At 38.5% G+C, this 27,098-nt stretch overlaps 1 protein-coding gene across 2 annotated transcripts in view; it reads left to right on the top strand.

The window, feature by feature from the left end:
• The first annotated feature begins 292 nt into the window (after positions 1–292).
• NSMAF (neutral sphingomyelinase activation associated factor) overlaps positions 293–27,098 on the top strand; it is a 54,869-nt gene continuing 28,063 nt past the window's right edge. The window contains exons 1-9 of one of the 2 annotated variants that reach the window (XM_019756949.3): positions 293–844; positions 15,277–15,366; positions 20,101–20,179; positions 20,273–20,340; positions 20,420–20,456; positions 22,918–22,968; positions 25,985–26,056; positions 26,358–26,405; positions 26,509–26,561. In XM_019756949.3, the coding sequence (XP_019612508.1) occupies positions 786–844; positions 15,277–15,366; positions 20,101–20,179; positions 20,273–20,340; positions 20,420–20,456; positions 22,918–22,968; positions 25,985–26,056; positions 26,358–26,405; positions 26,509–26,561 (557 nt within the window). In that variant the 5' untranslated portion in view covers positions 293–785. The remainder of the gene's footprint in view (positions 845–15,276; positions 15,367–20,100; positions 20,180–20,272; positions 20,341–20,419; positions 20,457–22,917; positions 22,969–25,984; positions 26,057–26,357; positions 26,406–26,508; positions 26,562–27,098) is intronic. The other variant, XM_074318974.2, reaches the window with a different exon arrangement.

The raw sequence follows: 27,098 nt of genomic DNA on the forward strand, positions 1-27,098 counted from the left end.
TGCATTGATATGAAATGGCCAGAACAGGCAAATTCATAGACAGAAAGCTGATAAGTGTCTTTCTAGGGTTGGTGTTGGGATGTGTGTGTGATAACTGAACGGTATTGGTTGGGAGATGATAACTAAAGTGCATGGGTTTCTTTATGACGTGATAAAAATGTTCCAAAATTGTAGTGACAGTTGTATATATCTGTTAATATACTAAAAACCGTTGAATGGTACACTTTAAATGGGTGAATTGCTTGGTGCGTGAGGTATATCTCAATAAAGTTGTTAGAAAAAAAAGTCATGCGACCAGTTCTTTCAACTACCAAGAGACTGAGGGCCCAAAAGTTATTCCGAGTCCCTGTGGTGAACAAAGTCGTATAGTTTATGGGCGAGCATCCGTTTTCAGGTGTAAAATATTAAACATGGAGCCGTGCAGTGGTTGGTGCAGTGGCGGACATTTAGTGTGAAAGGAGAGATCCTAGGCCGACCTCTGAGTCTTTCGCGAGCACCTGGGACGCCTAGGGACGCCTTGGGTCACCGCGCGCCCCTCCTCCGGGCCTGAGTCACCGCGCCGCCGGAGTCCCCACGCGAAGATGCTGCGGTGAGCGCGGCTCGGACGCCGCGGGCCCTGGGGCGCTGCGTCGGGCTCTTGGCCGCCGAGCGGCGCCGCACGGGAAGCCGGCAGCCGCGTTCTCCTCCCGGCCGGGACTTCAGGCCGGCTCCTCCGGACCTCGTCAGCGGGCGGCCGCGGGGCCTGAGCCGCTCGTCCCCCGCCCGCCTGCGCCTGCCGTCCTTCCATGGCGTTTATCCGGAAGAAGCAGCAGGAGCAGCTGCTGCAGCTCTATTCCAAGGAGAGGTGAGCGCCCGGCCTCGGGACAGCCGGCGGCGGCGGCGGGGAGAGCGGGAGCGGGGGTCGGAGGCCGGGCCCGGTCGGGCAGGAGCGGGGTTGCCGGCCGGAGAGCTGAGGGACGGACCCTGCGTGGAGCCCGACACTGCGGCCGCGGCCGCGGGCACGTTCGGCGCCCGGGCCCCAGGCTCGGGGTGGAGGCCGGCGGCCTGGTCGGGGTAGGAGGCAGCCGGGAGCAGGGGCCGCAGCCTGCACCCCACGCTGTGCCGGCGCCGAGCGCACTCGGCCAGCCACTCAGGACCCGGCGGCTGCGGCCGGGCTCACCCGGAAGAGGCCCTGCGGCTCGGGGGCAGAGTCCTCTCGCCCGCGCCATGTCACCGAGCGCGGGGCCGCCCCCCGGCGCGCGAGCCGGGGCGTTCTCTGGGTGAGGGTAGCAGGTGGCGTGTAAGCGCTCGGCGGACCCCCCTCCCAGCCTCACCCCCACCCTCGCCGCCCCCCCCCCCCCAGGTGCGCGCGTTGGGTCGGAGCACTTGGTTTCGCGCCACCGGGTTGTCCCACCCAGGCCGCCCGCTGGCCGGCGACCACCCCGCCTGCATGGGGGACAGGGGTGGACATCGCTGCCTCACATCACCGCGCCCTTTTCCTGCCAACTTCCTCACACATAAAGCCGATGCCCTGGGCCGAGACGAGGGCCACAAAAATGGCCTTTCTCTGAGAAAAGCCAAGGAAGGTCCAATCCCCCCGAAACGTCTTCTGCCAAGCGGTGGACCTTATTGTAAGGCTTTGCGTCCCGAAACGCGGTGAGGCACCACGCTCATCACCGGCATCCTGGTGAGGACTTAGGGTCCTAGGAGGGGAAGCCAACTGGTTTCAGGGCAGTGCCCTTTCAGAGTTTCTAATCCGTAGTCTCCAAGGGAAGTCTCTTGTAAGAAAGCTCACTTCTGCTCTAAGTATACTCCCCACTGCATTTCGGTGACCGAAACAACTGGCAGACACGCGGGCCCCGGGCCCCAGGTGCCAGAAGGAACTGTAAATGACTTGTTTTTACTAATACTATTTTGGGTGAGGGAGCTAGTCATGTCGGCGGGCTGCTAACCTGTCACGTTGTGTGAGCAGTGGATACCAACCAAAGCAGATTGTACATGGAGATGCAAGTGTAGACTTTAAGGTGTGATCTTGTAGCTTCCACACCGTTTTATAGGTGTTGTCTCTACCCGTTTAGTCCAAACGTTCGTGTCCCTTTCTAATCTCTAATGTTGGCCTGGCCAGGATATCCATAGTCTGAAATTTTGTTTCCCTACTGTAGTGGAGATAAGACGTACCAAAAAACTATCTTGGATATGGCTTCCAAGAACGTTTTAGGCAGTGTGATTAGGTTTCATCCACCAAAAGATTTGTTTGTTAAATAATAACTGGACCATAAATAAAGTAACTCACACTTGCAGAGGCTCATCTAACTTCATTTATAATTCTCATTTCATGTGGAAAGAGCTGAGTAGTTTCTTTGTTCTGTACCAAAAACGTTAAACAGACAAATGTTAAAATTTACATCCTAAGAACTTTGAAACACTTGAATTGCCATCGTGTTCTATGATCCAAGAGTCATTTGTAACAATTCCATTGCCTCGTTGATATACAGGAAAACCTGTTTTCTTTAGATCTGTCACTTATTTTGATGGCAGTAATTTGTGCTGAATTTGGTTAGCTTAGACAGCTCTGCAATGTCACACAAGTCTGCAGTTACGTTTTTATGTGTAATCTGCTTTGTCGGTATCCATTGATCAGATATGTGACAGGCTAGCAGCACTCCCAGATAACTAGCTCTCACAACCAAAACATTTATCCACCAGTCAGGAGGCAGCAACTGTTCCTGAGGATCAGTCATCTGAAAAAGTTGGTGCCACATATTTTATATTTATTTGAATCTACTTGCTGACTGCCCAAATTCTTTAAAGATGTCTGCCCCATGGCTTTGCAATTTGGGGCTCATGGGCAGACTCAAACTAGGATGGTGTCCACAGAATATCAGTTTGAACCATAGGAATCTGTCTCATAATCAAATGTGGGTTAGAAGCAAGCAGTCTCTTTATAAAGCTTAGAATTCATTCTGAAAGACAGGAATATTTCAAACCAACTTTATTGAGCCCTAAATTTACCATTTTTGCACAGATTTTTTCCTGGCTCAGTCTCTTTGTGGCAATAAACACCAGTTAGCAAAATGATTAATAATATAGGTCACTGGCTCCCACTTACCTAAGAGAACTGTTACTTTATTTGGGACTGTTTCAGAGGTTACTCACTAAAGGCCTCACCTCTTCAGAGCTGTGAGTTCATTGGTCCCTCTCAGGCTGCTTTAGAAGGGCCAATTTCTAGTGCTACCAAATAATGACCCCAGAAAAGGAGATACTTGAGGTTAGCATTTATTTCTCTTAGTTAAGTTCATGCTACTGCGTTTAGAGTAAGTGATATTTCTACAAGTGTCAAAGCAGAGAGACTGGTTGGGAGATTTTTGGATTGGTGCTTAGATCAAGATGGTGGCAGAAGAAATGGAGAAAAGTGGGTGAATTTTAGATGTTTTTTGGAGACGGTATTGACAGGTCTTGGTATGGTGGCTTGCTTGTAGGAGATAATAGAGAAAGAATTCCAGCTAGAGTTATCCGATAAAATATAGGAAGCCCAGCTAAATTTGAATTTCAGATGAACAGTGAATAAGCTTTTAGTGTAAGTATGTCCCATGCAATATTTGGTACATACTTATGCTGAAAATTTTTGTACTGATCAGAAATTCAAATTTAACTTGGCATCCTCTATTTTTATTTGCTAAACATGACAGTTATACTCTCAATTTTCTGGTTTGAACATCTGTACAGCAGTGCCATTTATTGATGTTTCTAAAGAAATGCTTTGGTAATTTTCAGTATTAGAGAGCAGAGATACTTGAGCATTCAAATTACACTAATATCCTGGTTAGAATTTAAATGGCAGGAACCATATTAATTTTACTGTTTTTTTAAAAATGTCTTATGCAGGTGTTAATGAAGATAAGTGGAAAAAAATTTTAAAAGACAATTCACATATCTTCGTTTGGAATTGTTGGAAATGGCAGATGCGTATAGTTGGAAATAGCAGATAAGGATAGTCTACAAACTGCTGCTATTTATTATATTTCCATTTTAAGGTTTAAGAATAAGATAATTGTTAAGTGATTTTGTTTTTCACACCTAGGAGTGGGATGGTAGCTATTTTTTTCTTGGGTGATGTAGAAATTTAGATAGTTGAGGCACGTTCCTACTGGGGAAGAGTCACATTTTTTTCTCTAGAGAGAAACTATCATTCCAGGATAAAATCTTGGTGATTCTGTCACTTTGTAAGTTATATAAATGTCTAATCACTATGTTGTACCCCTGAAACTAATATATGTTGTATGTCAACTGTAATTGAAAAAGAAATTAATGATCATGAATTCTATATTGGGTACACATATTACATTAATAGCTTTACAGTCATTTCTTAGACTTAGCGTTGCTTCAAACATTCCATGTGTATAATTCCCTTGGTTATGCTGATATTAAATTTCTTGGCTAATATGAAGTATCTTTTACTTAATATGTTTATTTTATCAATTGGTTCTGTATTCATTATACTAATACTTGTTTAGAGGGCAAAGTGATTTGTTATACTCCTGTTTCATCTTTCATTTCCAAGTCTGATCATCCTATTTTTTTAATATCTTTATGGGATATGCCAAGTGCTGAAAATGGAGATAAACTGTAGAATCAGCACTTACATAATCAGGAATGCTGATGGGTTGGAAGGAATTACATTAGCTTGTTAATTGTGTTTACACCTTCTATTTCCTTAATGAATTTTTTTCTGGTTGACTTATCAATTACTGAGAGATACTTTATGATGCAAACTTTGCCTTGTATTTCTATTTGTTTTTGCTATATATGTTTTCAGGGTATGTTACTAAGTCAGTATAAATTTAGAATTGATATCTTCTTAGCAAATTGAATCTTTCGTCAATATATGACCTCTTTTGGTAATGATTTTTTTCTATTTTGGCTGATATTTATATAACTATATCAGTTTCTTTTGATTATTTGCATTATATAGAATTTTTCATTCTTTTGCTTTCAACTTTTCTGTGTCCTTAGGTTTTAGGCATATTTTTCTAAATAGCTTATAGTTGGACTTCTGAATAATTCATTCAGATAATTTTTGTCTTGACAGATTAGTTTAGTCCATTTACCATTATGATAGGTATACTTGGATCCATTTTTACTTTTTCATTTTGTTCTTTAATTGTATCTTAATTTTTTCCTTTGTTTGAGTTAATTAAGACTTCTTTGCTCCCTTTAATTTTTCCTGAAGAGTATGGAAGTTACATATTCTGCTTCTGTTTTTCTAGTGTTTACCCTTGAAATTTCAACATTTATATTTAACTTGAGGTCTGAAGCTAATCATTCTCTTTACCCTTCTTCCTAATAATATATGTACCTTGGAATAGTTAATTCATGTCCCATCCTAAATTATAGTTTGTTATTGTCCAGAATTTTCTATGCATTTTTTAAAACCTACAAATTAGACATTACAGTGGTCCCGCCTTATCCATGGGGGATATGTTGCAAGACTCCCACTGAATGCCTAAAACCGCAGCTACCGTGTTTCCACAAAAATAAGACCTAGCCGGACAGTCAGCTCTAATGCGTCTTTTGGAGCAAAAATTAATATAAGACCCGGTCTTATTTTCCTATAATATAATATAATACCGGGTCTTATATTAATTTTTGCTCCAAAAGACGCATAAGAGCTGATTGTCCGGCTAGGCCTTATTTTCAGGGAAACAGGGTAGTACTGAACTCTATATATACTTTGTTTTTTCCTATACATACATACACTTTCCAGCTTCTCATTGGCGTATTGAATTGCCAGCATTACTATTCTTGTACTTTGGGGCCATTATTAAGTAAAATAAGGGTGACTGGAGCACAAGCACTGCAACACCAAAACAGTTGATGTGATGACCAAGCCGGCTACTGAGTACTGAAGGGGGGAGGGGAGGGCGCCTCTACAGCGTGTAGATTTTGGACCAAGGGATGATTTTTTATGTCTTGAGTGGGATGGAATGGGAAAGCAAGAGATTTCATCACGCTACTCAGAACAGTGCCACCATTTAAAACTCATGAATTGTTTATTTCTGGAGTTTTCCATTTAATATTTTTGGACCACAGTTTACCACGGGTAGCTGAAACTGCAGAAAGCGAAATCACCAGGAAGTGGGGACTATGTACAATTGTCTAGTTAATGCTTGTATAGTTTTACATTCATATTTAGTTCAATATTGCTTCTTGCATATCATATCTGCCCTTTGGAATTATTTTCTTTCCTGAAGAACATCCTTTAGAAGCTCCCCTGATGAGAGTCTGATGGTAGTAAAACTATGTTTTTGTCTGTCTAAACATGTCCTTATGTTGTCCTTGTTTTGAAAATCAGTTTTGTTAGATGTGTAATTCTCTCAACATTTTGAAGATTGTTCAAAGGAAGGCAAATGGCCAGGGAATGTGATTTACTGGAGCAGCATTCCATGGGGGAAACGCAACAGAGAAAAGGTTAGTAGTAGGTGTGCCATGCCCCCCTGCGGCGGCACTTAGCTACCTGGCAGGGTCGGGCTCCAGCCTCCAGGAGAGACCTGATTCCTATGGAGTGACCAGTTGAACTGCATTTTCATACAATGTTGGCTCATCCTGTCCAGCTCCGCGTTTGTGGCCGTGGGTTGGCCTTGCCCCTTCCCCATCTAAGCCTTGTACTTGAGTCTATATGATGTAGCAGGATTTGTTGTCTGTATTCATGGTTAGGGAACCATCAGCACTCTCTGTGGAGTGATGAAGGCACTGGGGTCCTAGCCTTGTGGTTGACCAGGACTGTTTCCTTTAACACAAGACCATAGCAGGTTTCCATGTAGCTTTGTAGGAGGCCACCTTCTGTTCTGGGGCACCAGCCTGCAGTAACCACATGTCATTTAAGTCTAATTGTTCTTTATAAGTAATCTCTCTCTTCTCTGGCTGCTTTTAGATTTTGTCTTTGTAGTGTTTTGCTATTGTCTGTGTAGAGATTTCTTTCTGTTTACCTATCCTGATTGGGGTTTCTGAAGCTGAAACAGTTTTGGAAAATTTGGAGCTAAGCCTTTAGCTCTTCAAATATTGCTTTTCCCCATTGTTTTGTGTCTCAGAATGACTCTTTAATATTTATCTTTATTTTTTTGCTGTGTTGTAGGTTATTTAAATCTCTCTTATAATTTACAAATTTTCTCTCTTGTTGCCTAATTTGCTGTCTATCCCACTAGTTTAGTTTTAACCTCAATTATTATATGTTTAAATTTCTAGTTCTATTTTTGGGTCATTTATAACTGCCTGGTCATTTTTTATAAAAGTCTGTTCCTTTGTTGTACTCTTGATATACTTACATATCTTTAAACTTATCCATTGGAATATTCAGATACAGAAAATAAATTATCTGTAACCTTTCCATGTTTGATTGAGTAGTTTGTTGCTGACCTTCATTCAGTAATTTTACTTCCTCACTTTTTTAACGATTTTTGATTATAGTCTCTTGTGTTTCTTGGACGTTTATCCTTGGGAATTCTTTGAGTATAAGAATATTTAAAGTATATTTTTATTAAAGTATATTTTTCCAGAAAGTATTTGCGTTTATTGCTGGGTAGGTTGGGAGAGGGGCCACATTGGTTTGGCTTGAGTTTTATTGGGCTAAACAGGTAGTGTGAATTCTAGCTGCAAATGTGTGTCAAGGCTGGCTTATGGTTTCAAATTCTCAAGGTAGACTTATTTTGTCCACAGCCCAGAACCAAGGTCCTTCCATCTTCCTTTGGGGAAGTTGGGATGGCTGGTTTTTATTTATACTCTCAAAGGTTGTTAGCTTTAGGGATCCTAGTAGCTTCTTCTACTATACCCTTCCCCCCACTCCCACCCCAGGACTGTCCCTTTAAGGCACAGGGCCCTAATCAACTCAGGCTTTCTACTGCTGGAGAGTTGGGCAAAGCCCCCAGGCAAAGTCTGCTACAATTCCAGCTAAGTTCTTTGTTTCTCTGTTCCAGGATTTTCCCTTACTTTTTCATCACTTCAACCAAGCATTAAAAAAAAAATTTTAGTATTTTATCGAGCAATTTTAGAGGATTTGTACTGAGATTGTTTTTCTAAACGTCTAATCTTGCCAAAATGCCTGAAAAGGAATTCCTGCTGATTCTTTAAGCCCACGTTTATTTAGTACATCTGTAAACCTACTGGTTTAAGAAGGGACTTTTGAGGTAATCTAGTCTATATTTCTCTCCCCTCAATTTTATAGTTGAGACTAAGTAAGTAAAAGGACTTGACTAAAAGTCCAACAGCTAAGCCATAGCTGAATTAAGGCTAAAACAAATGTTTTCCTGATCCAAGCCTAGCCCCTTTTCCACCAAAACATGCTGCTTCCGTTTTGAATACTAGGCCAATGCTTATGGTATGTCTGAAATTTAGAAGGATTCAGTAATGATCGACTGCTGGTTTATGTCGCTATTAGAACCTTGTAACTCTAAGTGTGATCAGTGGGCCGGCAGCATCAGCATGGCCTGAGAGACCGTGCTAGAAAAGGCAGAATTTCAGGCTCCACCCCAGATCTAATGCCAGAATCTGCATTTTAGCAAGATCCCCTGATGATTGTACACTATAGTTTGAGAAGCACTGTTCTAGATAACAGTAATTAAACATCTTGATTGCTTTGTTTGTTTGTTTTGGTTCCTTCAAACTATACTTCGGTCTTTATCTTGATAGAACCTTATATGACCCTTGATGAGGAAATTAAGACTTTGAGAGTATAGGTGATATTTTTGCCATTCATTCTCATAAATAGTTGAGGCTTAAAAACAGAAACACTGGCTTTATGGATGATGTCAGTGAAAGGGATTTTTCTATCTGAACCATCTTGGCCAGGAAGTAACTGCATCTCACATAAGTCAAAGGTGAATGTAATTTCATCGAGTCAGGCCCAGTGATAGAGCTTTAAACTTACTCCCAAGGGAAGTGATCAAAAGGCCAGATGAAACAGGGAAATTGGTTGCATTGGAGGACAGCAGGCAAGGATGAAATGCTACTCTAGGGGAGGAGGGGCCAGTAATTTACATCAAAAAACAATTGGTTCGGGGACTAGAAATAACATTTAATCACTCAGATGTCTCTATGCAAATGTGTAGAACATGGATAATAAAATGACTGGAATTTTATTACAAAAGAGGATTAATGTGTGTTTTAGGTGTCACTGAATCTTATTAGGATGGGACTCAAGATTGGAATCTAGTGCTGAAAGCTATAGACCTATTCAAAAGGAGACCTGTTAGGAGGTGAGGCAGTGGGTTCTGAATGTCAAGAAGATACACATTGGCAGAGGAATCCATGAATAAGAGGAGGAAAAAACTGGAGAATTTACTGGAAAGAGGAACAGAGATAACATAATTGCATTCATTTGTTAGAGGCCACCTAAGTGAGTAGGAAAAATGGCAGATGTGTACCTATGTAGATTGGAAACAAGAAGTGACAATAGAGAAAATGACAGGGACCTCACTTATGAGATATCTATAGTTCCTTGACTTCCCTTTTGAAGTTTTAATTTATCTTAAGGCAGAGGATTTGAGACTTCACAAGATTCTGAATATTAAAGAGAAATTAACCAAGTAGCAAGGATAGAAACCTTCAGAAAAAGCAGTTATATCAAGTTATTTCTTGTTGAAGCCCAGGGGGATTAAGAAAGATTCTGTCATACATAGAATCCAGCTTTTTCAGATATTGAAAGGCAGATATTGAAAGTTTCAAGGAGAAAAAGTAGGTATTATTACTGGGCAATTCTGGAAAGGATATTGACCCAGGAAGTTTGTGAAACTGTCAAAAATATAATTCAGAACATCCAATCCAAATGGTCTTTTGTGAAGAGTTAGAGAAAATCAGACATGCAATTAAACATAAGAATAGTTGTACAGGTAATGTTCCTCTGAACTTATAATTTTTTAAAAAAATATATAAAAGAAGAAGGGCAAAACCAAGGACAGATTAAGAGGATGTCACGGACCTGCGCAATTAGCATAAAAAATTAAAGCCCCAAATAAGAGTTTTAAAAAATGTTATAAATTGAAAAAAAATTTTTAAGTCTCCTGAAGTTGTATTAATATTTAAAACTAGGCTGCTGCCTAGGGCCCAGCCTGGGAGTTGGTGTAAAGTTGATTTATGACAGAGAACGTGGCTTTTATTTTGTACTCTGTTAATGAGACTATTAGACTGAAAGTGACAGATAAATTTTCATTAAATGGGTGAAGATGCAAAGGTCACTCCTGTGCTTGTGTCTCCTGCCATAAACTCCTGGGAGAGTTTGAGTTTGGAACCACAGAATCATTTTGGAAATCATGATCCAGGAACTTGGAACTGTGCAGAAAGAACGTGTGTTGTATATTTAATGCTAGTTCCAGATCAGACAGATTATTTATAAACCACTAAAACAGGAAGTTGTTATCAGTCTCCAGCTCAAATTCACTATGAAGTCATGTCATGCTAATCTAATCTCTTTTGACAGAGTTCTGACTTGTAGGTCAGGAAAATACAGTAGATGTAGTTCATCTGAACTTTGGCAAAGAATAAGATTTGGTTTTGTGATAATTGTACATTGAGAAAGGAGAAATTAATGTTAGTGTAGTAAGATAGAATAATATTTGTTTGAATGAGTATTCAGAGGTTGCTGTCACATGTATGACTGGGAACATTTCAAATGGTGGGTCACAAGACTGTGTTCTTACCCTTTTCTGTCCCACATTTTTCTTAATTTCCTCCTTGTTTTAGAGGCCATTTTAAGAAGCTTACAAAAAAATGCCCAATTTAGTTAAACCGACTTTCTAGGTGGTGGGGGGCACAACAGTTTAGCTTAATCCAAGGATGGTGTTGGGGTATTCAGAGTAGAGATGGCAGATACACGGCACTTGTGCCCTTTCCTACACCGGGGCACACATCACTAAGGCGTCACGGCACTTTCTCCCACGGAGTACATATCACAATCTCCTCAACACCATGAAGCCTGTGTTACATCTGCAATCTAGAGAAATGATTGACTAGCAAAATCTTCTGGGTCCATTATAAATACTGCCCATCAACAGAGTGTTGAATAACGTTGAGTCGCCGTGGAATGCAGGCTGACTCTGAGTGCTGTCTGGAGTGACCTTATTTTATGTTGTTGGTTAAGAGTTGAACAGTATGCATTAAAATTTAGGCAACATGAGGATGATACAGCATCTTTTTAGGGAAGTTAAGTTGTTAAATGAGTCAATTTATCTAAAGAGAGTGCCACTACACCTGTGTAAAGATGGAATAAACTGAGGTCATAAAATTATAAAAGAGATTTAAAAAAATTTTAAAGCATGGAACCTTTTACCCCATAGAAATACAGTTTGAAAATCATTGTTTAAAACAGCATGAATCCTTATCCTAATAACTTTTACATACAAAAATTTTAAAACAGGTATACCTGAACATTTCAGTAAACAGAAAAAGGAAACTCAGAATAGTTCCTTAGTCCTTTAATTTTGAATAATATGATTTGGTTTTATCCCTTCACCATGTGCTTTACATGTCTTACAAAATATGCATATTGATAAATTAAGGAGGATATAATTCATTTACCAAAATAATGATTTTAGTTGTATTATATAATAGTTTGTTATTTTTGTGTGTGTGGTAAGAAACATAAAACATGAGATTTACCATCTTAACCATTTTGAAGTGTATAGTACAGTGGTGTTGAGTGTGTTCATATTGTTGTACACAGATCTCTAGAACTTTTTCATCTGTACACTGAACAACAACTTCCCTTTTTCTCTTACCCACAGCTCCTGGCAACCACCATTCTATTTTCTCTTAGTAAGAGTGTAACTACTTTAGGTACTTCATATAAGTGGAATCCTGTAGTATTTGTCTTTGAGACGGGCTTATTTCACCTAGCATGATACCCTCAAGATTCATCCACGTTGTAGCATATGACAGCATTTCCTTCTTTTTAGGTTTGAATGATATGTATATACCACATTTTCTTTATCCACTCATCTGTCGCTAGACATTTTGAGTGCTTCCACATCTTGGCTATTGTGAATGATGATGCAGTGAACATGGATATGCAAATACCTCTTTGAGATCCTGTTTTCATTTCCACTGGGTGTATACCCAGATTTGGGAATGGTGGATCACATGGTAGTTCTATTTTTAATTTTTTGAGGAACTTCTATAGTGTTTTCCTAGCAGCTGTACCAATTTACAATCCCAGTAGTGTGCAAGGGTTCCAATTTCTCCACATCCTTGCCAACATTTGTTATTTTCTGTAGTTTATTTTTTTTAATAGTGTGTGAAGTGATATCTCATTGTGGTTTTTATTTGCATTTTACTGATGATTAGTGATGTTGAGTATTTTTTCATACACTTTTGGCCATTTGTGTATCTTCTTTGGTGAAGTGTCTACTCAAATTCTTTGCCCATTTTTTAATTGGGTTAATTATTGTTTTGCTGAGTTGTAGGAGTTCTGTATATATTCTGGGTTTTAACTTCTTATCAAATATATGGTTTGCATACCTTTTCTCCAGTTCTGTAGGTTGCCTTCTCACTCTGGTGATTGTTTTTTGTTTTTATTTGTTTGCTACACCGAAGTTTTTTAGTTTGATATAGTTGCATTTGTCATTTTTTGCTTTTGATGTCATATTCAAGAAGTCATTGCAAAATCCAATGTTATGAAGCTTTACCCCCTATGTTTTCTTCTAGGAGTTTTATAGTTTCAGGTCTTATATTTAGGTCTGTACTCCATTTGAGTTAATTTTGGTATCTGGTATAAAGTAGTAAGGATGCAACTTCATTCTCTTGCATGTGGATATCCAGTTTTCCCAACACCATTTGTTGAAGAGACTATCCTTTCCCCGTTGTGTGGTCTTGGAACCCTTGTAGAAGGTCATTTGAGCATATATGTGAGGGTTTACTTCTGAGCTCTCTATTCTGTTCCATTGGTGTGTATGTCTGTCTTTATGCCAATATCGTACTTGTTTCAAAACTGACTTTTTAGTTACATGTTTTGAAATCAGGAACTGTGAGGCTTCCAGCCTTGTTTTTCTTTCTTGATTGTTTTGGCTACTAGGTTCCATATGAATTTTAGGATTTTTTTCTTTTTCTTTTTCTGCAATAAATGCATTGAATCTATAGATTTCTTTGGTAGTATAAACATTTTAAAAATATTAAGGATAGGATTATATTTTAATAATTAAATGGAAGAGCTGGTTGTCTTTGAAGGCTACTTGGGCTTCCTAGCAATAACATTATGCCATTGTCTTACTGAAGTATACTCATTTTACTCTCTCTTTAAGGGGAGAAGTGGGGAGATCAAGAGGGAGAAGCAAAGGTTGCATAGCTCCAGCCCAAGCAAAGTATTTGGAGTTATTAAGATACAAATTGAAAATAAGGGTCAAGCTGATTAGTAAGTGTCTCTCCGATTTATATATCTTCCTGAAAATTATCTGGTGTATGAAAAGACTGTTCCTAGCAATCCTAACTCTTGGGATTGTACTGAAATTCAGAATAAGTATTAATAGTGAGCATTTTACATTGAGCTCTGACAGTTTAGCCTGTGATCAATCCTTGTTCATGGATTTTAAAATGTAGAACAAGACAATAAAAGTTACATGTTAGAATGGTAAAGCTGGTTCCTGTTCTCCTTTTTAATTTATGAGTTATTTTTCTTTTGGTTCAGATTTTTTTAATGATCAATATCTTCTATTTTCATGGATGTAATTTCTTCTTTGTAAGGATACTAATTATAGTCTTTTAACCTGTTCTTGTGTTCTCGTCATTGTCTCTAGTCCTTCAGGTGGTATTCTGCTTGTTTTGGTCTAGTTCTTTCATGTTAGAGGCTGGTGATCTTGGGTTGTCTATTCATATTTAAGTGTGAAGTGTGCAATTTGTGTCACTGTGGGCAGGCCATTTCTGTTGGGCTTCTCTATGGGATGATATTGGAGAGACCTGGCTCTTTCAAATACTAGTATCCATAGGTTTTTTTCTTTAGGGCTATTTAGTTTTTTCCAAAAATAATCCACCAGCCTGCTGCTGGGAGTGGTACATGTCTTCCTGCTTTGTGCTTAATCACCCTCTTTTCATTCCAAAGCCCTGCTTTCCCTTGTGTGTGATGTCTATTTTAGAGCCTCTTGTTCAGCTTTGGCATAGAAAAACCGTGTGCCAGAGTGAGGTAGGGATAATTAATCATCCGGGGAAGAGTCTAAGCCACTGACCTGCTGCAGGCTTTCAACCATCCCCTCCAGCTTCATCCTGCAGTCTTAGGCCCTAATACCGCAATTACAGACTTTTGACAAGTCCTGAGACTTGAGTTGGTTTTCTCTTCATTGGTACCTTCTCTGGAGGCAGCTGCTATTCTGGTTTCAAATCTCTGTGGTTTTAAATCCCATCTGCTCTCCATTTCTTACAGATTAGTTGATATCGCTCATGTGCTTTTATGTCTCTCCAATTTTCTTTGGTGTGTGGGTTTTACCATTTAAAAAATATTTTTGTTCACATTTTAGTGGTGTTTCCAAAGGGAGCAGAAATAAACACATATATTTAATCTGCCATATTTAATCCAAATATCTTCCTCCAACACACCAGAACTTCAAGAACCATCTTAAGTCCCACACTTTTCATGAAAGCTTTTCCCCGAAAGTCTAAATGCCTTTGTTACCTGGTCCTTGCCACAAAATAAACAAAACACTGTTTGCAGTTCCTTGCCATATATGTATTTGTTTCTGTGGCCATACAACTAAATTAATATTTTTTTATTTCCTTATTTTGTTTTTAAAAGTATAAAAGCATCTAAAACTCTAAAAAGAACTATATTTCAATCCCAGTCAGTTCAGTTTACTTATTTATAACACCCATTGTGTACAAAGCATTAGATTGATTATTACAGGGCATATTGTGGGAGTAGAAAGATAAACTCAGCTAATCTTAAGACTTGTCACTGGACGGGTTGTGTGTGGTGGGGAAGGCAGTGTGTCAGTCAGTAAACAAAGGATCAAAACTCCATAGGTGGGAAAGCTCCATGCTTATTCAGTCAAGAATAAGTTTTATTTCATGAAATTTGGGGTTCTGAAAAGAAATCTGCCTGGTAAACATGTTGTTTATTTTATTTTTGGCATAGCCAGCTGGTCTGTCTGTTGTCTCCTCCCCATTGGATAAAGAGGAGTGACTGGCATATAATATACACTTCATAAATATTTGTTGATTTAATTAGTGGAAAAGCACTTTGGGAACAGATACTTTAAATATTCTGTTTTCTTGTACTGAAAAAAATAAGCATGAGGTTTTGCTGTTTTTGTTTTTTTCCATATTTAGATTTTCCTTGCTCCTGCTTAACTTGGAAGAATACTACTTTGAACAGCATACAGCTCATCATATTCAGCGTAAGGGCGTTCAGAATGAAAGGTAAGGAAGATTTGTGAATTTCTGTGGACCAGCAAACCTTCTTTTGTCTGATATTTAAAAAATTAAATGTATGGTCATATAGGTTTTTCCCCCCTCCTTTTGTATCGGGAAAGTAATGAGAAGTAGGGGATTTATAAGTTGCTGTCACAGCTTCTGATATTTTCCAAAGCTAAGAAGCAGCATGTGCTACTAATTCCTCTAAGATAGTGGGTATCTTCAATCAGCTGGCTAGGGCTCTCATTCATTCCATCACTGTTTTCTTATGTCCCTTTGGTACTTGCACTTTCAGTTATTTGGGTTATGATATTATAAAGTAATGATCACAAAACACCAGAGTGGTATAACCATCAGTACTTCAAAATGAGTAATTCAGTTTGAACTGAAGCAAAGTCAGTTTTCTCTATATTTTAGTAACTACTTATTACTATAAAAAACATTCTTTGGTTATACCTTTCGAAAGCTATGTACAAAAGTATATAATGAAGTTTTTGTTTAAAATGCCAAGTTGGAATTAACTACAATGAAAATTGTTCCAGCAAAAATGTTTCTGCTAATGATTTCCTTTGGGAACATTACTAAACAAGCATAGGCCACAATTAGAACATGCTTTGGTGTTAGATAAACACTTTAATTTTTAGTAGTCTTCAGGATTTATCCTGAGAGGATCAAAACCATGTAGTATTTGTTTAAATACAAGCCAAAATAAAACTAATTTAGTTTTTTGTTTGGTAGCTTAGGATGTATATGTTTCGTTAGCATTTAATCAAATTAGACAATTATTATTCCTTGAAAGTAGCACCTTGCTTTCTTACCTGTAGAATTTTGTTCATATTCTTTTCTCTAATTCTTTACCATTTTTCTTCCCAACACTCCTGTGTCCTATATCATAGTGTCTTGATTAAAATGAAATACATTTATTTGGTATTAAAACACAAATATAAAGTAACAAACTGAAACCTGTTTTTGTGATTTTGAAGTTATCATTAGGGTTAAATGGTACAACCCCATGGAAGTGAATTTGGTAATATCTAGCATGGTTGCACATGCATTAACCTATTGATTTAGCAATGCTACTTCTAGGAAACAATTTCAAATATACACTGGAAAATCTATAAATGGACATATTGTCAAGGTTATTTATTATAGCACTAGCTGTAATAGCAAAATACTGGAAACAGTCCAATAGGGGACTGAGTGAATGGAATGTTCATATAATGGAGTACTATGCAGCTGTAACAAAGGAACGAGGAGTCCCATGTATTGTTGAGGGGTGATCTTCAGCATATCTTAAATGTGAAAAGCAAGAGGCACAATACTGTGTATTGTATGCTATGTTTCATATAAAAAAAGAGGGAGTGAGTTTTTTGGTTATGGTTTTTTTTAATTAAAAAAATTTGTAATTATATATTTCAAAAAGTGTAAACTAAAAGCTAATAGAAATGGTTGTCTACACAGAAGAGGGAAGGATCAAGGTGACACTATAGACATGACAACTAGACTTCTCCAAATATATCATATTTTATAACTTTGGTTTTGGAACCATGGAATACTTTTAATATATTTTAATGTATAATTAAATTTCAAGAGAAATAGTAAATCCTAAAAATCAAAAAGAAAATGAAACAAATGAACTCAACTATATATAAATTTGGAGGGTTAACCACAGAAAAATTATTTTAATCAACTTCAATTTTAATTTACCAGAGACACATAATTTATCCTAAGTTGAAAATGAATTACAAAAAGTTGTATACTGTTTTAGTAAAAATATTATTGTTAATAATTTTGGTATTATTATTTTGAAACTTTTATGCACATAGATTTATATTGTTAAATAAAGCAAATAAGTATATGTTAATGTCAAGAGCAAGATTTTCAGTACAAAATAGATATGGATCCACATAATATTAAAGGAGTTAAATAAAAAGCCTTGTAGTCTTACATTTGAATTGGAAATGCTATTTGGATTCATATACTTTTTTTAAAGAAGTGTTTTCTAGCTCTACATTCTGAAAAGGCCTGGAAACAATTCTGTAGCAATGAGCATGGAGATTATGGTCTCTGAATACCACTCCCCACTAAAAGGAATGAGGGCTCTTTGGAGAAGTGGCTGTCTGTCTGGGGTAGGAAAGGTGCGAGATCAGCCTGGAAGTGAGGAAGGTATCAAAAACGACTATACATTGAATGAAAAGGTCACAAGGGCCAACTTGAAGAGTTGGGCAAAAATGGGACAGATTGAGCATCATGAAAAATAATAACTGTCATGGACTTAAAGTATCAGAATTGTTAGAATCCATGAGTTCATAATGAGATATACACACACACACACACACACACAGACACCAGTTACCTTGAAAGAATACTACTAGACCAACTCGTTTTTTGAAACTTGATACATAAAGGTAAAGAATCAAGCAACTTTCCTGTGCTAATTGTACTTCAGGGTAAACAAATCATAGATAAGTAAAGTTGTTCTTGGTTAAGGAATTCTAGATAACAAACACAGAAGGAATGATAGAAATTTCAATCCCTAATGAATAATACAGCTACATCCATTATGTAGATGCAAACTACAGCCCTTGGGTCCAATCTAGCCTACCATTTGTTTTGTAAGTAAAGTTTTATTGGAACACAGCCACACACATTTGTTTATACCGTGGTTCCCTGAAAATAAGACCTAGCCGGACATTCAGCTCTATTACGTCTTTTGGAGCAAAAATTAATGTAAGACCCGGTCTTATTTTACTATAAGACCAGGTATAATATAATATAATATAATATAATATAATATAATATAATATAATATAATATAATATAATATAATATAATATAATAATATAATATAATATAATATAATAATATAATATAATGTGAAATATATCGGGTCTTATATTAATTTTTGCTCCAAAAGATGCATTAGAGCTGATTGTCCGTTAGGTCTTATTTTCAGGGAAACGGGGTATATTGTGTGTGGTTGCTTTCCTGCTACAACAGCAGAGTTGAATAGTTGTGACAGAGACCACATGGCTTGCAAAGTGGAAATATTTACTGTCTGCTCTTCATAGACAAAGTTTGCCAACCCCTGATCTAGGCAGAATCTTCAATGACTGCTAAAACCAGCAGGTGAAAAGCTGCTGAGAAATTTTGTAATAGATATATCAGGACTGACTTCGCTTGAACTCACCAGAGCCTCCTGATAGGAAGTACGTGTGTGCTGCCTCTGAAGCACTATTGTCAGAAAATCAAACCAGAATCTGGTCAAGGCTTTTAATCGTACCATTTATTTAAAGGAAATGGGATAGAAGAAAACCACAAAGGTGCATTCAGCAAAATTTATAAAGTGGGAAAATGAAAATTGTTTAAGAGATATAAGAGACATATCAACTAAATGTAATATGGACTTTGGGTTTTGGTTTGAACAAACCAACTATAAAAACACATTTATGGAATAGAAAAAATTGAATATTAACTATATACTTGATGACATTAAGGAATTATTCATTTTTTAGATGTGATAATGATTTTTCATTTATTAAATGAGTCTGTCTGTAGAGATTCATACTGAAGTATTTATGGATGAAATGTATGATGTCTAGAATTTTCTCTATAATCCAGCATTTGGGGCGGCGGGGGGAGGGGGGAGCATTATATACAAAACAAGAATGACCACATGTTAACAATTGCAGAAGCCAGGTAATTGATGCTTGGCTGTTTTCTATTCTATTTGCATGTTTAGAAAAGTCCACGAAAGTACTTTTCTTACATTATTATTAGGGAATTTAGGGTGTTAGCAAAGTAATGCAGTTAACAGCATGGAAAAAATGATATAAAAATCAACAATTTAAAAAGTCCTGTGAGGAGGAAGAATTGCAAACTAAATCATGACCCTCACATAATGAGCCTTCTCATCCATTCAGAACATGTGTGTTGAGCATTGAAGGTCGAAAGCTGAAGTAAAAGCGAAAGAAGAGAGTGTTACTCTGGAGATGGTGGGAGCGAGGGGGATGAAAGCTCTTAGACTGTAGGACTGTATTTCTCAGTGTGACTTTTTTAGATACTGTAAGTTTCCAACCATTAGATTATTTAAACTATATAGAGATGTAGATACAAATCCAAGAAGTGAAATTAAAACCCCTGGATCTAACATTTGAATTGAAAGTCTTTAAAAATGTTTATTATTATGGACAGATTTTTTTTCCCTGAATTCCCATATACCCCCAAATCACCATTAAAAGCATTATAGGTGCTAAATTCAAACTTTTGTTATTTTTTTATTATTATAAATAAGAAAAAAAAATCCCTTACATAGTCCATTTTAGATATTTAGTACATATTACCTTTGGAATAGTTCATTCAGATATGGGGAATTAGAAGTCAAAAGGATTTACTGGAGATAGGGTAGATAGAATCAGTGATTCTTAAGGATCAGTTTTCCAATCCTTAGTTTCTCTTTCAGAGTAGTTATGAATACCAAATGAGATAATACAAATAAAATGCATGGGAAGTGCTCAACAAATAAAACGTATTACAATAGATGCAGATTTTGTTAATCCCTAGGAGATGAGGAAAATTATTTTGCTATATTTTCCAACCTTTTATGCCCTTCTGTTTAATTTTGTTGTTGATCTTTTATTAGTTGATGCTGTAGTCATCTGCTTGCTAGTTAAAATGTATTATGATTCTTTTGTGACTTTTATGTTCATTAATAGTAATCATTTGTACTTTGATCCCTAGGAAAATCAGAGGCTCCTTAAAAATATGTTCAAAATCAGTTATTTTTGAACCAGATGCAATATCCCAGCCCATCATTAAGGTAAATACATTGTAAAAATAAAGACATTCCTATTTTTTGTGTATATTTTACCTTTGCTTATTCATATGATATTTTTCTCTCAATTTTATTCAGATTCCTTTGAGAGATTGTATAAAAATAGGAAAACATGGAGAAAATGGAGCCCATAGACACTTTGCAAAGTATGTCATCGTCGCTAACTGTTTAATTTTACTTCTACCAAAAAATTATATGTGTTTAATGATTTTTCTCTGCTTTTAGTGCAAAATCCGGGGGGATTTCACTCATTTTCAGTCAGGTAAGAAGCACATAGTAAATATATTTTCTTAATGTGAATGAACGTGTGTGTAATAATAGTTTTAATTAATGCATTCAATACGTATTATATTCGAGCTTTGAGAGAGATAGGGAAGAACAAAATGTCTGAAGGCCCTTTCCCCATGGACCTTACTTTTCAATGGGGGCAACACACAATAAGGAAATATCTTCTCCACTGTCAGGCAGTAATAAATATGATGAAGAAAATGAAAACAGAACAAAACGATAGAAAATAAGGAATGTGTGTGCTGCTTTCAATAGAATGGTCGGGGATGTGTCGCTGAGAAGATGCCACTTGGAAGTGTACACTTCAAAAGTGTGAGGGCATGAGCCATGTGGTTACCATAGCAGTGGTGTTCCAGGTGGGCACAGAGAGGCAGGGGAGAGGCCCTGAGACGTGTGTGTCCTCAGCAGGTGGAAGGCACAGTGAGGGTGAGTGCACCTGGGGCCTGAGATTAGGACAGTGCTGGAAAGCAGTGGCAGAAACCATGTCGTGGAGGGCCTGTGGGCCACTAAGGAGCTAGAATGAAACACAAAAAAGAAAAACCACAGGAGAGCTGAAAGAGAAGGGGCACGATCTGATTTATATGTGTTTGTAAACCTCTTTGCAGTCTGGGTAGAGAATGTGCTATAAGGCGGCAAGAGTGGAAGCAAGGAGACCCTTTAGGGGTGTTCAGAACCCTGGCGTTTTGGACCAGGATGACAGCGATGGGAGGGTGAGAGGTGGTCAGTGTCCGGATTTATTCTGAAGAAAACCCAACAGATGTGCTGATGAATTAGTTGCAAAGCATAAAGGAAAACAGTCAAGAATGACTCCAGCCAGGTGGATAGTAGTGCCCTTTATTGCGATAAAGAAGCAGGCTTTGTTTAAAATGTGACCTCCGAGAGGAGAGGCCAGGCAGGCACTGAGAAGCATTCGCCTGGGCCGCAGAGAAGAGGCTGAGGCTAGAAAGATAAACTGGAGTCTGCAGCTTCCAGATACGTTTTTAAGACCTGGAGTTGGATGGGTTTCCCAGAAACTGAGGGTGCGCACAGAGGCTAAGGACTAGGCCTGTAGCTCTCTGTTGCTAGAGGGTGGGAAGAGAGCCGTGTCTGAAGGAAGACAGAGGAGCTAGTGAGGTTGGGGAGATCCTGGAGCACGTGGCTGGAGAGCCAAGTGGAAAACTGCTTCAGGAAGAGCTGTCAGCTCTGTCACCTGCTCTAAGAAATAGTCAAGGAAGTCCTGAGAATGGACTCCTGGATGTGGTGGCACAGAGGTCTTGGGCATCTTCTATGACCTTCTCAGGAGTGGCTTCAATAATGTAGTACAGATGAAAGTCTGTCCTAGGCCCAAGAGAAAGCCACGTCAGCTCTTGCAAAGAGTTTTGCCACAAAAACACAGAGAAATGGCAAAAGGAGGATGTCAGACCATGGAGAGTTTTTGTCTGTGGTTTATTGCAAATGGACAAGAGTGCAGCATATACTCATCGGAGCAAAGTTTTTGAATAGCTGACGGACGGGTAGGGGAAGGTCCCCATTCTGTACCCTAGCAGAGTGACTGGTCTTCCAGAGCCCAAGCATACCCTCCATCATAACAGGAGAGAAGGCAGGGAAAAAGGTACAGGTGTGAGCAGCCTGTTGGCTCTGGCGGACGGTGTTGCTTGTTTGACATAGTTACTAATACACAACGTAAGGACAGGTGGCCTGGTGCATGTGGAAACACTGAGGGCCCAGATCACCTCTAGGGAAGATAAATTTCTTTATGTTAGTGAATGTATTTCATGCCATAGTGATTTGTTTTACCGATATCTTAGAAAAGTGGCACTTAGATTAGCTTCCGTCACCTGTCTACTTGATTACTTGGTACAAATGATGACATTCATAAAACATCTTACCGTATTTCCTGAAAATATGACCTAGCCGGACAATCAGCTCTAATGCGTCTTTTGGAGCAAAAATTTATACAAGACCCGGTCTTATTTTACTATAATATAAGACCGGGTCTTACATAATATTAATATAAGACTGGTTATAGTATATAATATAATATAATATAATATAATATAATATAATATAATATAATATAATATAATATAATATAATATAATATAATACCAGATCTTATATAATATAATATAAGGCTGGGTCTTATATTAATTTTTGCTCCAAAAGACGTATTAGAGCTGATTGTCTGGCTAGGTCTTACTTTCGGGGAAACACGGTAGGTATTTTGTTTATCCAGTAATGGTTGCTACTTTGTTACCTTGATGAATCTCTTTTTAATAGAATATTTGTTATTTTAACATCAAAACCTTAAAGCCATACTAATATTAATGCAAGTGCTTTGGAAATAGAGATTATATAACAATGATTTAAATTCAATTCATAATTTCCTACTTTATAGCTACTCATTACTATGAAAATTTTAAATTATTTTACAAGTATTGATTTGTCCTTCTTAGGTATATTTCATTAAAGAACACAACATTGTTGCGCCATATAAAATAGAAAGGGTAAGTAAAGCTTTTCATTTATTCTCAGCAATTAATATAGTGATTTAAAGAGTAAGATTTTGTGACTCTATTAACATCTTTAATCAAATATATTAATAATAGGTATTTAAAAGCTTGTTACCTAGCAGTTACAACAAAATTACCAAGGGAGCCACACACTTTAAGCCCAAGAGATTTCAATGAACTTTTTGATTAAAAAAAAATGTGTTTAATAGGGAAATAAGGCCTAAATTACTAGACTGAAATTTTAAATCAGAATGTACATCATTTATAGATTATTTACTGGATATTATTGAGAATTTACTTTTAAAAATGTTTGAGAAATACTTATAGGTTATAAAATACCCTTATTTAAGAGCTCAATAATAATTTATAAATTCTCTTAATTGGGTAGAAGCTATGACTAGATTTGAATACAATATCTGGTTATCCAGGACTTGTCAGGTAAACGTAGACCACATTTAACCATTCTGCATTTTATTTCATTCTTTATGCATCAGCTTAATGCATAGTGAAGGGGTAACTCCTACCAAGAGAGTTTTTGCAGGACCTAGAGACAGGGCCAGTCCTCCTTATAACGACACCTCTGTGAGTAGGAAAAGTCACCCTTTTCTGGGCAAACACAGTCCCATAGCTGAATCTCAGTTCGAGTTTCAGGCCAGCATGTAGTTTCTCAGCCAGCAGCTTAGGGACGCACAGACTACATGCAGGGGCCTTTGGGTTTTATGTACAAGAAACATTTGCATGTGCCGGTTAGTCAGAAACTAAATACTGATATTTCATGACTCTCGGGTGCTGTTGGCATTTTGGGAAGGGTAGTTCATTGTGTGCTGCTTTCCCTTATATTACAGCCTGCTCCCACCCACTAAATGCCCCTGCTACACTGTTCCCCTCTTTGTTGTGTAGTACCTCCTCACATTGGCGAAAGGCCCATGGGTTTAGTGGGACAGCCCCCCCACACACACCAAGTCAAGAACCACTGCCTGGGGTTCTCTCCCTCTAAAGGCTCTCCCGATAACCACCTGAAGTGCAAAGCTGCACTTGGTCCATTGAAAAATGTTGTAAAAGAAAATGACTGAGGTGGTCTGAAGCAAAGAAAGCTCTTTTGTTTCTATGTGAATAATGCTGAGCGAAACAAGTCAGACAGAAAAAGCAGAGAACCATGTGATTTCACTGATATGTGGTATATAAACCAAAAACAACAAAAGAACAAGACAAACAAATGAGAAACAGAAACTCATAGACACAGACAATAGTTTAGTGGTTGCCAGAGGGTAACGGGGGCGGGGGGTGGGGGGTGGGAGATGAGGGTAAGGGGGATCGAATATATGGTGATGGAAGGAGAACTGACTCTGGGTGGTGAACACACAATGGGATTTATAGATGATGTAATACAGAATTGTACACCTGAAATCTATGTAATTTTACTAACAATTGTCACCCCAATAAATTTAATTAAAAAAAAAAAAAAAAAAAGAAAAAGAAAACTAAAGGACTCTCAGATTTTAAAAAAAGGGGGGAATAGTGACATCAATGACGACAGTAAGAGATGGCAGATTAGGAATCCCCCGACCCTCATTCCTCTCACGGAGACACTGATTCAACAAAACATGGACCAATGCCCTTTGTGAGAAATTCAGAAACAAGAGCCCGTGCACCGCAGATTACCATAAAATCAGCCTCGTTGAAGCTAGTAGGAAAATTCATAGCATTCTTTTACCGCACTCCCCCCTCAGCATAGTGCCATGAGACTGGGAGGATACTCCCAGCTTGCAACTTCTCCCTGGGCAGGGAAAGACAAGACTGGACCATATGTCCAATGTTCTGACTTTCGGGGTGGCTTCCTGAGGCACTGGCTTCTGTCTTGCCTGTCTTGGAGTACTGACAGGACCCGGCATAGTCTGGATGCCAGGGGGCCACTGAAAACAAGAAGGAGCTGGGCGTCATGCTGCTGCTCTGAGGTCCTGTGCTATAGCAGACAGAGTCCAATACAGCTCAGCAGAGAAGAGTGGAGCACGTGACCCATAAAAATAACCATCACAATATATATGCACCCAGCCTCAGAGCACATTAGTATATGAAGCAAATATCAACAGAATTGGAGGGAGAAATTGACAGCAACACAATAAGGTAGACTTCATGCCCCTGTTCCTTCCTCCCTCCCACCTTCCCTCCCTCCATGTCTCTCTCCCTTCCTTCTTTCCTCCCTCCCTTCCTTCCTTCTTTCTTTCCTTCCTTCCTTCCGACCTTCCTTCCTTCCTTCCTTCCTTCCTTCCTTCCTTCCTTCCTTCCTTCCTTCCTTCCTTCCTTTTTTTGATGGTACTATCATTACCCATGTCTCACTTTCAAGAATGGATAGAACATCCAGACAGAAGATTAGTTAGGAAACAGAGTATTTAAACAACACTACAGACCAAGCGAACCTACCTGTCACATAGAGAACGTTGTACCCAAAGCAGCAGAATACACATTCTTCTTAAGTACACATGGAGCATGCTCCAGGATAGATCACATGTTAGGGCACAAAACAAGGCTTAACAGATAGCAGAGGACAGATTCACAAGTATGTGGAAATTAAACAACACTCTTGAACAACCAATGGGCCAGAAAAGAAATCTAAAGGGAAATTTAAAAATATCTCAAGAAAAACAAAACACAACATACCAAAACTTACAGGATGCAGCAAAAGTAGTACTAAGAGGGAAGTGATAAATACCTATGTTAAAAAGAAGAAAAATCTCAAATTTTAAAACCTAAATATACACCTCAAGGAACTAAAAAAAGAACAGCAAACTAAGCCCAAAGTTAGCAGAAGGTGGGGCATAATAAATCTGGCTTAAATCCCGTAGACTCTGATCCCCTGAGGCTCTCATTCCAGGGTGGGGTGAGGGAGGACATGCCAGGCAGAGGCCCTCGGAATGCAGCTAGGGATTGGCAAATGCTCTGTAAGCAACGTGTTTTAACATAATGCTTCTCTCTCTCTCTCTCTCTCTCTCTCTCTCTCTCTCTCTCTCAGGGAAAAATGGAATATGTCTTTGAATTGGATGTTTCAGGGAAAGTGGAAGATGTTGTGGAGACGTTGCTTCAGGTAAGCTAGTGCCTCACTCAGGCATTTACTGGGCAGAGAATCCAAAGCAAACTTAGGCAGAAACTTTAATTTTCATATTTATACATCTTACTGAAATCATAATGTCTTATAAATATGAAACAGATGTTACTTGATTATGTTGAATTTGAAAACTATATATTAGGAAGAAGCAGCAGATGTATCAGAAGCGATCTTAACTGTTACTAAGTAACAGAATGATTGCTGTTTTCCATTGCTTCTAAGGAAATACTTCATATCATCTGAGAGAAATATAAATTCATGTATATTTATAATATTGTAGCTTCACAGAGCGTCCTGCCTTGACAAACTAGGGGACCAAACTGCTATGGTAAGAGTTTCTAAAAATCTGTCTTTATTATGAATTAAATTGTATTGATATTTTACTTATAAATACTTATATCCATACTTTTTAAATGGTTCTGTTTTAATAGATAACAGCAATTTTGCAGTCACGTTTGGCTAGAACATCATTTGACAAAAACAGGTATGTTTTTAATGATTTTGTTATTTGGTTTCCTGATTATAAGAGCAGTGGACATCATCTGTTTGCCTCGTTCAGCATGTCCAAAACTGATGCTGTCCTCCTCACACCAAACTTGCTTGTCTTAGGGAACGGCCCCACCTCAGTGCAGGGGCAACGCCAGACGCTTCCTCGCCTTCTCCATCCTGACCTCTGTCAGTCAGAAAGGCCTGTTGACTAATGTTCCCTAAGAGCTCGTCTGTCAGCTTCTGTCTTTTCACACTCTTTGCCTCATTCATTCGAGCCACCATCACCTCCCATTCAGAACACTGACAGATTTTTGCTCTCTCCCTGACGCCAGTCTTTCCTTCTCTAGTCTCTTTTCCCCACTGCACCTAGTGTACTTTTACAATATGTTCTTTCTACAGAACTTACTTAATTGTATCACTTGTCTGTTAAACACTCCAAGACTTCCCGTTGCCTTCAGGGTAAAAGTCTCAGGTGGCACACAGTCCGCTTCTGTTCTAGCGCTGGTTCACTACTGTAGTCGCCCATTGCCCT

This window comes from Rhinolophus sinicus, chromosome 7 (assembly GCF_057876585.1).
Source record: "Rhinolophus sinicus isolate RSI-liver-muscle chromosome 7, RSI-T2T, whole genome shotgun sequence".
Lineage (NCBI taxonomy): Eukaryota > Metazoa > Chordata > Mammalia > Chiroptera > Rhinolophidae > Rhinolophus > Rhinolophus sinicus.